The sequence below is a fragment of the Hyperolius riggenbachi genome, chromosome 2 (assembly GCF_040937935.1).
Source record: "Hyperolius riggenbachi isolate aHypRig1 chromosome 2, aHypRig1.pri, whole genome shotgun sequence".
NCBI lineage: Eukaryota > Metazoa > Chordata > Amphibia > Anura > Hyperoliidae > Hyperolius > Hyperolius riggenbachi.
This window is the reverse complement of record NC_090647.1, coordinates 160,336,113-160,351,441: the sequence shown is the minus strand read 5'-3', so window position 1 is coordinate 160,351,441 and position 15,329 is coordinate 160,336,113. Positions and strand designations below refer to the sequence as shown.

The following is a 15,329-nucleotide window of genomic DNA, read 5'->3' as shown; positions in this document are numbered from 1 at the left end:
CACATCACGGGCAATTCCATGGTGATTGTGCATGCCAACCGGCAAATCACTAGTGCGGTGTCTACCAATGGGAACTTTTACACTGTAGCGTCGCGGTCGCATGCAGAATTCCAGGAGCAATCATATTACGGTTCTTGTTCCTGGACCAAGAATCACAAATGCAATCGCTGCCAAAAAAATCACCCCAAAATTGTGATCGCTTAAGCGCTGCTGATTTTTCAGTCCTTTTTTGTGTGAAAAGACCCTAACTGGGATTCCTCTTTAATCAGTAAAAGTCTATTTTGTCGTAAAACGTATAATTTACCTTGGACCAACCATGTCAAACAGGTTTCTTTGAAAGAAAAATATCCGCTAATGCATCTAGATTTGCACTAGAAAAACATAAATAAAATAAACATACCGAAACATAATACATAATCTAATCAGTAAATAACACTTTCAGTCTGCTGATTTTCTCCTGCACTGGACTGATGTAGCGTAAAACATCCCTCCAACAGAGAAGAATCTTAATACTCAAGAAGACATGTAAAGTGATACAACAGTCTTCCAACTTTTCATCTATAATGTGTAGTGTTTTCATGTCATAGCAGCTTAGTAACAGATGAGGTTACCTGAAGATTGCAGCTATATCTGCCTGCTACACAGTCTATCCATAGAATATTCACAATATTGACTAATATGCTCGCATTGGGCGAGTGTTCAGGTTATCTGCTTAAATTCTTATTCAAGGAATGTTTTTATGATATTCCCAGAATATCTCTCAGCCCGTGAAGTGTGCACAGGCTGCAGCATTGGCATGTGACTGCTTCCCAGTGTGTCCATATCTGGACATATTAGGCAACAGTTCAACCCCAACTGTGAGTAACCATAGTTACAAAGAACTTTGACAGCTGTCTCCATAGGGCAGCTTACAATGATTGGAAGGAATAAAATTATATAGCTGAATGGATGAACAATCAAAGGTATGACTTCACTTAATGGGCCAATGGTGATCAGTGAAGATATGGAAATGTCACCCACAAGGAATCAAATGAATTTTCCAATCCAATACATAAATATACTTACAGTCAGAAAATGGTTGGTAAACTGATAAACTACTGGAAAATGGTAAACAATTTGGTAATAGGAGTGATTGTGCAGTCGCATGACCATTCCTGCCACCTTCAGAACCAGTCAGAACCAGCGTTGTTGCACCAATGGGTTTGGCGTGCAGAGACCACCCCTGGAGTCACAGGGAATCCACAGCAATCATCAAAGGTCCGCACCATCCAATTTTCAAGTTTCAAGTTTCTTTATTTATAGCTCTTATAAAAAGACATGATTAAAAGCAAATCTGCATGATGATGACGCACAGGCGTTTCGATACTTCTTTCTCAAATCATTGCAGCATCTGACAATACATTACACACCACACACATCTTATATAGGTCTCAAGTGGACCTGATGGAAGACTTACAATTTGCATATTCATGAGTGAACTCTACCATAGGCTGTAAACACTATCTTTAGATTTTCACAAACAAATCATTAGGCACAATTAAAAACCCAATTTCCAACTTTAATTCACATTTCAAACATTTAAAACCACTCTCCAATGTCTTATTTGCTGTTTTTAGCTCCTCGGGAGAAAAAATTATCATATTGTGGGACACTCAACCAATCACCAGTACGCCTACAACGTCCGCCTAAGACTACGTAAATACGCAATAAAATACGCATGTACGCGTACGTTATAGCCAATCATTATCATGCCTACAACGTCCGCATAAAGACTGTTGACGCGTCGCATGCGTACATATGTACGCGTACAGTCAAAACAAGCGTAAAAACGTCCGCAAAGCGACATTTAACGCGTAAAAAACGCGAGAAAAACGCGCAAAAATGCAAAGGAACACACAGAAAACGCGAAAAAACGCGTAATCAAAACCGTAAAGTTCCAAAAAAACGGCACATTGATTGAAAAATGTCTCCACACATGACAACCATCTCCCAACTAAACCTCCATCTATTCAACTCAAGATTAGTTGGGAGATGGTTGTCATGTGTGGAGACATTTTTCAATCAATGTGCCGTTTTTTTGGAACTTTACGGTTTTGATTACGCGTTTTTTCGCGTTTTCTGTGTGTTCCTTTGCATTTTTGCGCGTTTTTCTCGCGTTTTTTACGCGTTAAATGTCGCTTTGCGGACGTTTTTACGCTTGTTTTGACTGTACGCGTACATATGTACGCATGCGACGCGTCAACAGTCTTTATGCGGACGTTGTAGGCATGATAATGATTGGCTATAACGTACGCGTACATGCGTATTTTATTGCGTATTTACGTAGTCTTAGGCGGACGTTGTAGGCGTACTGGTGATTGGTTGAGTGTCCCACAATATGATAATTTTTTCTCCCGAGGAGCTAAAAACAGCAAATAAGACATTGGAGAGTGGTTTTAAATGTTTGAAATGTGAATTAAAGTTGGAAATTGGGTTTTTAATTGTGCCTAATGATTTGTTTGTGAAAATCTAAAGATAGTGTTTACAGCCTATGGTAGAGTTCACTCATGAATATGCAAATTGTAAGTCTTCCATCAGGTCCACTTGAGACCTATATAAGATGTGTGTGGTGTGTAATGTATTGTCAGATGCTGCAATGATTTGAGAAAGAAGTATCGAAACGCCTGTGCGTCATCATCATGCAGATTTGCTTTTAATCATGTCTTTTTATAAGAGCTATAAATAAAGAAACTTGAAACTTGAAAATTGGATGGTGCGGACCTTTGATGATTACCTTCAGAACCAGTGGCATAGCAATAGGGGATGCAAAGGTTGTGACAGCATCAGGGCCCCTGGACCTAAGGGCCCCACATGTACAATTTGCTCAACTTGCTCAGTGTGAAAGGGCCATTACTGAATAGCAGTTGTTCCGTTCATCGACCAAAATCATGATCAAATTGGAAGGACGGATGGAATCTTTGCATAGATCGTTTTCAGGTAGTGCTTTTGTAAAGAATTATGGAAATACTGAGAGTCCTCCACGAGGAGATGGACTAGTCCAAAATTTATCAGATTTGACATATTTATTGCCTACTGTAAGTGACAGCAACAAAGGAGAAAAGTAATTTATAGCTCATATTATTCTGGGAGAAGTACAACATATATTTTTGTCCTTAAAAGGATAAAGTCTCAATATGTAGACAAGATAAGGTAAAAAGACAGGCGGAGCCTAACATTATGGGGGGTGGGGAGAGCGCAAAGAGTAAGGAGGTTGGTAAAATTTCAAGTAGCCCATTTCATATAAACAAAATTGGTAAATGTGGTGGTAAAAATATAAAATGCATGGTAACCATTGCTAGGAGCCTTGCTAATAAAATAGACGAACTGGAGTTCATTCTGATTGACAAAGGCTATGACATTGTGGGAATAACCAAGACATGGATGGAGGAAAGCCATGACTGGATAGCAAATTTAGGGGGATACAATGTGTTTAGGAAGGATATAACAGGAAAAAAATGTGGAGGGGTTTGTCTCTTTGTTAAGAATTATTTTACAGCTGTCCTGAACGATGAGATGGAGGAAGATTGTGAAGATGTGGAGTCCGTTTGGGTAAATATTCATGGTGGAAATAAAGGTTGCCAATTGCTTATTGGGGTATGCTATAGGCCACCACATATTCATGAAGCTGCAGAATTGCAATTACTACAGCAGATTGAAAAAGTTGCAAGTAAAAATGAAGTCATAGTTATGGGTGACTTCAACTTTCCAGACATTGACTGGAGTATTGAGGCTACCCATTCTAGTAAAAGCAGCAGATTTCTGGCATCAGTACAGGACAATTACTTGACTCAAATGGTAACAGAACCAACTAGGGGGAATGCGTTACTGGATCTGATCATTTCTAATAGACCAGATAATGTATCAAATGTGCAGGTTCAAGAACATTTAGGAAATAGTGATCACAACATGATAACGTTTGATCTGGTGACTGATAGGCCACGGGGCAGCGGGACCACTAAAACTATGAATTTTAAAAAAGCAAAGTTTAATCAACTCAGGCAGGCACTAAGTTTGGTGAACTGGGATAATGTACTACAAGTGGAGGACACTGAAGGGAAATGGCAAGCTTTTAAACTTATTCTCAATCAATATTGTAGTATGTATATCCCATATGGAAACAAAATATCTAGGAATAAAAAAAGGCCTCTATGGATGAATAGAAAGGTTAGAGATAAAATGAAGAGGAAAAAGAATGCCTATAAGGCCCTAAAACAGTAGGGAACCGAGGCTGGATTAAACATTTATAAGGAGTGCAATAAAAATTGTAAAAAAAGAAATTAGGCTGGCAAAGATTGAAGCTGAAAATCAAATCCCTAGGGATATCAAATCTAACCCAAAAAAGTTTTACAAGTACATTGTAACGATTGTGGAACTTTCCCCGTGATCAGCGCACAACGCGTGCGCTGACACGGCGGAAATCCTCCACAAGCGTATAATTTGCAGGAACCCAGCAAAAGGTGCTACGCACCCGTAGAGGGAAAATTCCTGTCGGCAGATGGCGCTGGGGAGTGCAGAGGAACCAATCCTCTGTACCTCCACAAATGCCAGACAGGAATTGTACGAAACGCAGAACGCAATCGCAAGAGAGGCGATTGCGAATGAGAATGAGCAAAGGGACAGGTTGTATGTGTGTGCGCCAATCCAGTCGCCACCCCGCGACCGCACACACACAACAGCAGATATGAAATAGGAACGCGATAAAGAGAGGTGCGATCGCCAGACGAGACACAAGGCAGATCAGGACAGAATACGAGGTTAGCAAAGGCACAGCAAATAATACAATGAGGAGATACGGAAAATAACAAACGCTAGCTAACCGCGAACACCGCACTCATTCGCAACAGTGCACGCGGTTATGCGCGGTCTCCACGTGATAAGCACAATAGAGACAAGCACGCCTAACTAACCATTAACAGACAAACATGAAACAGAGGACGCGAGCGCTTGCTTAACGGTTACCTCACCGAGCCTCCAGCAAGCGTAGCAGACAGACACACGAAAACAGGGACAAGCGAGAGATAGGATCCACAGCACTAGCGAAAAGTGGCTAGCGCGATCCAAGTACAGAGTAACAGAACAGAAGGATCCCCAGCGCTAGCGAAAAGTAGCTAGCACGATCCCAGGAGACAGAACAGAAGGATCCCCAGTGCTAGCGAAAAGTAGCTAGCGCGATCCCAGGAGACAGAACAGAAGGATCCCCAGCGCTAGCGAAAAGTAGCTAGCGTGATCCCAGGAGACAGAACAGAAGGATCCCCAGCGCTAGCAAAAAGTAGCTAGTGCGATCCCAGGAGACAGAACCAGTAGCGTTCCTACAATAGGGCGCAGGGGGGCGTGGCGCACCGGGTGACAGCCAGCCAGGGGGGTGTCGCCACGACCCCCCATTGCAACAGTGCAGGAGGGGAAGAGCAGCGCTGGAAGGAGGGGTGACAGGGATAGCGGCGGGGAGGGGGGAAAGATCCCCCCCCTCCCTCACCTGGGTCCCCTCCTTCCGCCTCTCTTCCCCTCCAAATGACAGCGGGCATTGCGGGCAACTTACAGGCAGGGCGGGCGGGCGGGCAGAGACTACTCACTTTACTTCTGCGTTCCAGCAGCTGGAACGCTGGGTCGCCGTCACGTGCCTCTTCTCCGCCTCCAATGCGTGTCACAGCATTGGAGGCGGAGAAGAGGCACGTGACGGCGACGGAGCGCTCCAGCTGCTGGAACGCAGAAGTAAAGTAAGTAGTCTCTGCCCGCCCGCCCTGCCTGTAAGTTGCCCGCAATGCCCGCTGTCATTTGGAGGGGGAGAGAGGCAGAAGGAGGGGACCCAGGTGAGGGAGGGGGGGGGGGATCTTTTCCCCCCTCCCCGCCGCTGCCCCCACTGCCCCTCCTTCACCCCTCCCGGAGCAGCTATACAGGGGCAACTAAACTAGCTATACTGGGGGCAACTAAACTAGCTATACTGGGGGCAACTAAACTAGCTATACTGGGGGCATCTATACTAGCTATACTGGTGGCATCTATACTAGCTATAGTGGGGGCAGCTATACTGGGGGCAGCTATACTAGCTATACTGGGGCAACTATACTGGGGGCATCTATACTAGCTATACTGGGGCAACTAAACTAGCTATACTGGGGGCAACTAAACTAGCTATACTGGGGGCAACTAAACTAGCTATACTGGGGGCATCTATACTAGCTATACTGGTGGCATCTATACTAGCTATAGTGGGGGCAGCTATACTGGGGGCAGCTATACTGGGGGCAACTATACTAGCTATACTGGGGCAACTATACTGGGGGCATCTATACTAGCTATACTGGGGCAACTATACTGGGGGCAGCTATACTGGGGCAACTAAACTAGCTATACTGGGGGCAACTAAACTAGCTATACTGGGGCAACTAAACTAGCTATACTGGGGGCATCTATACTAGCTATACTGGTGGCATCTATACTAGCTATAGTGGGGGCAGCTATACTAGCTATACTGGGGGCAGCTATACTGGGGGCAACTATACTAGCTATACTGGGGCAACTATACTGGGGGCAGCTATACTGGGGGCAACTATACTAGCTATACTGGGGCAACTATACTGGGGCAACTATACTGGGGGCAGCTATACTGGGGCAACTAAACTAGCTATACTGGGGGCAACTAAACTAGCTATACTGGGGGCATCTATACTAGCTATACTGGTGGCATCTATACTAGCTATAGTGGGGGCAGCTATACTAGCTATACTGGGGGCAGCTATACTGGGGGCAACTATACTAGCTATACTGGGGCAACCAAACTGGGGGCATCTATACTAGCTATACTGGGGCAACTATACTGGCGGCAGCTATACTGGGGCAACTAAACTAGCTATACTGGGGGCAATTTAACTAGCTATACTGGGGGCATCTATACTAGCTATACTGGTGGCATCTATACTAGCTATAGTGGGGGCAGCTATACTAGCTATACTGGGGGCAACTATACTAGCTATACTGGGGCAACTATACTGGGGGCAGCTATACTGGGGCAACTATACTAGCTATACTGGGGGCATCTATACTAGCTATACTGGGGCAACTATACTGGGGGCAGCTATACTGGGGCAACTATACTAGCTATACTGGGGGCATCTATACTAGCTATAGTGGGGGCAGCTATACTAGCTATACTGGGGGCAACTATACTAGCTATAGTGGGGGCAACTATACTGGGGGCATCTATACTAGCTATACTAGCTATACTGGGGCAACTATACTGGGGGCAACTAAACTAGCTATACTGGGGGCATCTATACTAACTATACTGGGGGCAGCTATACCGGGGCAACTATACTAGCTATACTGGGGGCATCTATACTAGCTATAGTGGGGGCAGCTATACTAGCTATACTGGGGGCAACTATACTAGCTATAGTGGGGGCAACTATACTGGGGGCATCTATACTAGCTATACTGGGGCAACTATACTGGGGGCAACTAAACTAGCTATACTGGGGCAACTATACTAACTATACTGGTGCAACTATACTACCTATACTGGGGCAACTATACTAGCTATACTGGGGGCAACTATACTAGCTATACTGCGGGCAACTATACTAGCTATACTGGGGCAACTATACTAGCTATACTGGGGCAGCTCTGGGGGCAGCTATACTAGCTATACTGGGGCAACTATACTAGCTATACTGGGGGCAGCTATACTGGGGCAACTATACTAGCTATACTGGGGCAGCTCTGGGGGCAGCTATACTAGCTATACTGGGGCAACTATACTAGCTATACTGGGGGCAACTGTACTAGCTATACTGGGGGCAACTATACTAGCTAATACTTTAAATTACAGTTAGCTCCGCCCTCATCCGGTCATGACCACGCCCAAATTTGCCGGTTGTGGCCACGCCCTTTTTTAAAGGGGGGGTGTCTTTTAATACCCAGCACCGGGTGCCAAAAGCCCTAGGTACGCCACTGGACAGAACAGAAGAGATAGCTGGTAGCAACCGCTGCACCAGCTATACTCCAAGAACAGAGATCAGAACCATTTCCTGTCAACCACCATAGGGACAGGACAATGGCAACAGGCAAGACAAGACAGAACAGGCAATACAGATAATACAATCCTAACTGCACTAGGGAAATCTGCCTAGCGCAGATTCAGGAATTACTCTAAGCTGATGTTCAAACAGAGAGCAAGGCTGACACCCCACCAGGAGTGTTACATAGGACGAAATCCTTATGAACAGCGAAGCATTGTGGGAAAGACATAGTACTTATAATACACGCCTCCAATGAATGTGGCCAGGCAATTTGCATGACATCGTATGCAAATTCCTCTGCAAGCACAAGCTGCAAAACTGACAGAAGCTCTTCTTTCCAGAGTCCTGCAGCATGCAAATCAAAACAATGGTCAAAAAGCTGCCTGCCTGCACAGGCAGCTGAGCAAATCATCACAGTACCCCCCCCCCCCCCTCCAGGGTCGAATTCCAGACGACCCTCAAAACTGCTATTAGCAACAGACTCGAACTGAAGACTCATGAAGGTCAGGACAGCCCGACAAGGTCCAATTCCAGAGTCAGTCCACCCGAAACCGACCTCATCGGAAACAGAAGCCACCGAAACATGCCCATCAGTACTACCAGTCTCAGTATAACACCCATCAGGACTGTGAACGCCAGAGAAGAAGCCATCGACACCCTCCAGACAATACCCACCACCTTCCAAGGAACGTCCGAAAATACCAAACCTGCCACAATACCTGTTCGAAGTGTCCCTTACAACACAAAAGCCACCGTTGATCTTATCCAGGGGACCAAGCAAAATTTCTCCCGGAATCTCCCAGAACCTTTTGAAGCTCCACAGAGATCCCAAGAGGGCAGAACAATCACCAGGCTCACATGGAGAATTACCAAGAACCCCCATGGAACCAATGACAATTCCGGATTCAGAATTACGAGGACACCTATCAAGATCAAGACTTTCAGGGACCACTTCTGGGCATGCAGGCAGGCAGGCTAAATCAGAACATGTCTCCACCGAGGAAGCATCTGAGTATGCTGGTAACCGAGGCACACTTGGGCTTTCTGGGTCACAGAGCACACTGGGGTACACCAGCACAGGAGAAACCTCAGGACATGTCGGGGAACTGCCAACCTCAGAGTCCGGCACGAGGAAACCAAAACCAGGACCGGGCAGAGAATCATCACGAGCATTGGTCTCAAGCACTGGACTTTCAAAAGAAGACTCGGATTCAAATTCGGAAATTTCTGTGACTGCAATATCATCATTGACTACACATGACTGAAGCTCCACCAGAGCTGAAAAGGTAGCCAGCAAGGCAGCAATGCCTACGGAAGAGGGCAACACCTCAGAAGGACTTGGGGGACAGGAGACATCTCCTACAGGTTCTGTACCCTTTGGGAGGAACTCGGGGACCTCCAGAACATCAAACAAGACCTCAGGAACATCATTTTTCAAGTTTTCTAGGAAAGATTCTGAACTATTCATGTTACAGGGCAAAACTGGAACTTTATTTTGTGGACACGGCAGATGTCCCAGGAATGGTTCCACCATAACCTGAGACTGAATCTCATCATCATGAGGGGAATGTACAGGTATATTTACTGGAACACACACTGACTCCCTAACTTCATTCTCACTGTACCCAGAATTCTGTGTGGCAGTCAAACTAGCTTGTAACTCCAAAACTGCAGAAAAACAGGTAAAAATAGCAGCAATACCTAGACGAGCCTCTAGGGGCACTGCAGGAGACATTGTACAAGGCAATATTAACTCATCCAGAGTACAGGGTGCAGAATCAGCATTTTTCTCAAAACAAGAAAGGGACTCACAAATGTCAGTGCAAGTGGAGATCATGTTTTTATTCATGGTACAGGGCCGATTCAGAGAAAGCGTCTCTGAACAAGGCAAAGAAGGTTCAGCATCAGATTCGCAAAACCGAAGCGCTGTCTCACTCTTAGATTCGGCTAACAATGTCGAATCCGAGGAATCAGAACGCAAAACCTGCGAATCAAAATTCACTTTAGGTTGTGAAACTGACGCTTCTATAGCGCAAACCTCCGAGATCTGCGGAGCAGACTGCAAGGCATCTAGGACCGAAACGCTGGAGCAACTGTCCCCAGGCAACGGGCCCTTACAGGTGTGAACAGGGTGAGACAGAGACTCATTTGCAGAAGAAATGGCGACATCAACAGGATAAACTTTATTAGGCATAAAAATTTTACTTTTGACGCTGCATAGTCGAGAAATTTTCCCCATAGCAGGGTCACAGACGGAAGATCTCAAAGATCTGTTTCTAACTGACAAAGGATCCCACACATCCTTGAGGAAACCGGCAGACTCATGCCGATCACAATCTGCAGGAACATCCGAGAAACAGGCATCAGACCGCACAGATTCAAACTGCACACTGTCAGGAGAGAATCCTTCAGGATTCGCACAGGAACCAACCACAGCGGCATACTCATTCATTTTAGATTGCACAAAGTCAAGACTCTCATGCTTTACCCCAGAAAGGCAGGAACAATCATCCGACAACGATGTCTCTTTATTGGAATCAATTGGTTGGTGTGTGTGCAACTCATCCAAAATCGTTTGCCATACATAGATCACCAGATCCACATCATCCTTGTCACATTCATCGGAATCAATCAGAAGGTACATAGAGTCAAGACAAGCATTCAAGACATCTTCGCTTTTTGCGATGTAAAAATCGCAAAAGGCTTTCCAATCCAAATCGAATTCCCCCAGCAAGGCCCCAACATCCCAGGAAGCAAATGGGGGTTCAAACAGGCCAGTATCCACATAATCTCCATAAGGTTGAAGTTCAGGAACAAGAACAGATTTTTTAACTGCTTTAATGTAGTGTGCGATCCTACCTATAGCAGGATCCACATAAGCTTTGGATTGGGGCAAAAAAGCCGGAGACGGAACAACATCATTACAAACATCAATAGGGAGTGTTTTAATCCGATGCTTGCGTTTTTTAGTTTTTCTCTTTTTCGCCACTTTGCATGTCTGCTGTTTAAAACCTGAAGTGGCAACAGACACATTGAACTGATTGTCATACTGAAAGGTTTTGCATGGAAGGGAAAGATCAGCTGACTTATCAGCAGCTACACACTCAATCAGAGCAGGTGGTAAGCCAGGCAGTTTAAACCAGTAAGAGAATATCACTGCAAGCAACTGATACAGATTACCATTCCAAGAATTGATTTTTAACAGATTATATGCCCAGGTGAACAAATCGTCTTTTAAGAGCACATAGGCAAACAGAAGAGCCGACGTGGACGGATCAGAAATCTGAAAGGTGGGATTCAGGCACAACCTCAGACATTCAGAAAGAAATTCCGCCTTGGTCTCTGAATTAAGCCTTTTAAAGCTCTTAAAGACACAGGACCCAAACTCGACAAAATCGTACAAATCGGAATTTCCGTCTACACTGGGGTTTTGGGTTGGGCTGTTCATACTGTAACGATTGTGGAACTTTCCCCGTGATCAGCGCACAACGCGTGCGCTGACACGGCGGAAATCCTCCACAAGCGTATAATTTGCAGGAACCCAGCAAAAGGTGCTACGCACCCGTAGAGGGAAAATTCCTGTCGGCAGATGGCGCTGGGGAGTGCAGAGGAACCAATCCTCTGTACCTCCACAAATGCCAGACAGGAATTGTACGAAACGCAGAGCGCAATCGCAAGAGAGGCGATTGCGAATGAGAATGAGCAAAGGGACAGGTTGTATGTGTGTGCGCCAATCCAGTCACCACCCTGCGACCGCACACACACAACAGCAGATATGAAATAGGAACGCGATCACGAGAGGTGCGAGCGCCAGACGAGACACAAGGCAGATCAGGACAGAATACGAGGTTAGCAAAGGCACAGCAAATAATACAATGAGGAGATACGGAAAATAACAAACGCTAGCTAACCGCGAACACCGCACTCATTCGCAACAGTGCACGCGGTTATGCGCGGTCTCCACGTGATAAGCACAATAGAGACAAGCACGCCTAACTAACCATTAACAGACAAACATGAAACAGAGGACACGAGCGCTTGCTTAACGGTTACCTCACCGAGCCTCCAGCAAGCGTAGCAGACAGACACACGAAAACAGGGACAAGCGAGAGATAGGATCTACAGCACTAGCGAAAAGTGGCTAGCGCGATCCAAGTACAGAGTAGCAGAACAGAAGGATCCCCAGCGCTAGCGAAAAGTAGCTAGCGCGATCCCAGGAGACAGAACAGAAGGATCCCCAGTGCTAGCGAAAAGTAGCTAGTGCGATCCCAGGAGACAGAACAGAAGAGATAGCTGGTAGCAACCGCTGCACCAGCTATACTCCAAGAACAGAGATCAGAACCATTTCCTGTCAACCACCATAGGGACAGGACAATGGCAACAGGCAAGACAAGACAGAACAGGCAATACAGATAATACAATCCTAACTGCACTAGGGAAATCTGCCTAGCGCAGATTCAGGAATTACTCTAAGCTGATGTTCAAACAGAGAGCAAGGCTGACACCCCACCAGGAGTGTTACATATGACGAAATCCTTATGAACAGCGAAGCATTGTGGGAAAGACATAGTACTTATAGTACACGCCTCCAATGAATGTGGCCAGGCAATTTGCATGACAACGTATGCAAATTCCTCTGCAAGCACAAGCTGCAAAACTGACAGAAGCTCTTCTTTCCAGAGTCCTGCAGCATGCAAATCAAAACAATGGTCAAAAAGCTGCCTGCCTGCACAGGCAGCTGAGCAAATCATCACATACATCAACTCTAAAAAAAGAAAGGTTGACTGTATAGGACTCCTAAAGGATGAGGGGGGAACTCAATGGTGGATGACCAAGGTAAGGCAGAGTTATTAAATGCTTTCTTTGCTTCTGTCTTCACAAAGGAAACATCATTGTTGCAAATTACAGAGGCAGAAGAGTCTCAATCTTAAATACTTAACGCAGGAAGAAGTGAAGGCAAGACTAAATAAATTAAAAATAGACAAGGCACCTGGCCCGGATGGCATGCATCCTCGGGTCCTAAGGGAATTATGTTCAGTTATAGATAAACCCCTTTATCTTATCTTTTGTGACTCTCTTTCAATTGGCAGAGTCCCAGTGGATTGGCGTACAGCCCACATTTTCCCATTATTTAAGAAGGGCAAAAAATCAGATCCAGGAAATTATAGACCTGTAAGCTTAACATCAGTTGTATGTAAACTATTTGAGGGGTTACTAAGAGATACTATATGTGACTTCATAGTAGAAAACAATCTTATTTCTCAGCATCAACATGGGTTTACTAAAGACAGGTCCTGTTTGACTAACATGCTCAGCTTTTATGAGGTAGTGGACGCTAATGTGGATATTGGGAATGCTGTAGATGTGATATACTTGGACTTTGTAAAGGCCTTCAACACTGTTCCCCACAAAAGTCTGGTGCAAAAGTTGAGGATGCAAGGACTGGGGAAGAGTCTGTGTGCATTGATAGGGAACTGGCTAATGGACAGAAAACAAAGAGTTGTGGTCAATGGATCATACTCAAAATGGGAGACTGTTAGCAGTGAGGTCCCACAGGGGTCTGTACTGGGTCCAGTGCTCTTCAATTTATTTATTAATGACCTAGTAGATTCAGTAGTGAGCAATGTTGCTATTTTTGCAGATGATACAAAATTGTGCAGAATCATCAACTCTCAGAAAGATAGGGACATATTGCAACAGGATCTGCATAGGATGGCTATATGGGCACATAAATGGCAGATGAAATTCAATGTTGAAAAATGTAAAGTCATGCATTTTGGTCGTACCAACGGTCTAGCACCATTCGAAATACATGAGATACAGTTGGGGACATCAAACTTGGAGAAGGACTTAGGAGTACTCATCGACAACAAGTTAAATAATCGCACTCAATGCCAAGCCGCTGCAGCTAAAGCTAACAAAATTTTGGGATGCATTAAAAGGGAAATAAAAACTCGAGATGCTAGCATAATATTGCCCCTGTTTAACTCTCTAGTAAGGCCACATCTGGAATATGGAATTCAGTTCTGGGCACCACATTACAGGAAAGATATTGCAGTTTTAGAGCAGGTGCAGAGACGAGCAACAAAATTGATACGTGGGATGGAAGGTCTCACTTACCAAGAAAGGTTAGATAAACTGGGTTTATTTAGTCTAGAGAAAAGACGCCTTAGAAGGGATCTAATTAACATGTATAAATACGTCACAGGGCAATATAAAAGCTTTTTGAACCTAGGCCGTCTCAAAGGACATGATCTGCGCATAGAGGAAAAACATTTTAGCCATTTATTTAGGAAAGGGTTCTTTACAGTAAGAGTGATTAAGATGTGGAATGCATTGCCACAGGAAGGCAAATTCTATACCTGCATTTAAAGGGGGCTTAGATGCTTTCCTTGCGTTGAAAGACATCCATGGCTACAAATACTAGGTAATGCCTAATGATGTTGATCCAGGGATTTTATCTGATTGCCATCTGGAGTCGGGAAGGAATTTTTTTCCCTTTTGGGGCTAATTGGACCATGCCTTGTAGGGGTTTTTCGCCTTCCTCTGGATCAACAAGGATATGTGAGGGAGCAGGCTGGTGTTGTACTTTGTTTTCTGGTTGAACTCGATGAACGTATGTCTTTTTTCAACCCAAATAACTATGTAACTATGAAAAGGAGCATCTTCAAGTATTTTTCTCCAGCATGCTGGAACATATAGTGAGAACTCCAAATAAACCCAGCCCCTTCCTTCTTAGCCCCACCCACTTATGCTAATCATGTCAGACTTGCATGGAAAGTATATGAACTGTATTCCTTCAGCAGCAACCATTTCATAAATGTCCTACAGTGTGATTTATTAAGAAACCTCGGTTATTATTGCAGCTACAAGCACATCATTAGCATGAATCATGCTACAGCACAGTCTAGCATTGGCTATGCACAAACAGCGAAAATGTTTACATAAAGGAGATATAAAAATATACAAACCATGGAAAGAAAAGGTTATTGTGGTTCTTTTCTTATTCTAGATTTTGCCTGTTTCCCTGCATCATTTCCTTACACTTTAAAGAACTTATAATACTGTGACTATCTGATGAACTTCCTCGTGACTTTTGGCCGTACTTTGTGGTATCCGTAAATCTTAATTTCTTATAAATAGATTACTGAGAAAGAACAACTAAACATTCCACATCCAAGCAGTTATAAAAGAGCGGAGCATTGTTGGCATTCTGCAGAAGTGCTGAGCAGGCATGGAGAACAAAGTGGAGGCTGAAAGCAGACTTGTACTGAA

At 44.6% G+C, this 15,329-nt stretch overlaps 1 protein-coding gene and 1 long non-coding RNA gene across 9 annotated transcripts in view; one reads left to right on the top strand and one right to left on the bottom strand.

The window, feature by feature from the left end:
* Positions 1–15,329, bottom strand: part of LOC137544147 (uncharacterized) — a 219,926-nt gene that overhangs the window by 147,102 nt on the left and 57,495 nt on the right. Inside the window, exon 1 of one of the 5 annotated variants that reach the window (XR_011025737.1) lies at positions 612–777. The exons of the other annotated variants lie outside the window; for them this stretch is intronic. This is a non-coding gene — a long non-coding RNA (uncharacterized lncRNA). Of the gene's footprint in view, positions 1–611; positions 778–15,329 lie in introns of those variants that run through there. 5 annotated transcript variants of the gene reach the window in all.
* SERP2 (stress associated endoplasmic reticulum protein family member 2) overlaps positions 888–15,329 on the top strand; it is a 106,110-nt gene continuing 91,668 nt past the window's right edge. For 2 of the 4 annotated variants that reach the window (XM_068265226.1, XM_068265224.1), the window contains exon 1: positions 888–962. In XM_068265226.1, coding sequence (XP_068121327.1) covers positions 945–962 — 18 coding nt within the window. In that variant the 5' untranslated portion in view covers positions 888–944. The remainder of the gene's footprint in view (positions 963–15,329) is intronic. The other 2 variants (XM_068265225.1, XM_068265223.1) reach the window with 1 other exon arrangement.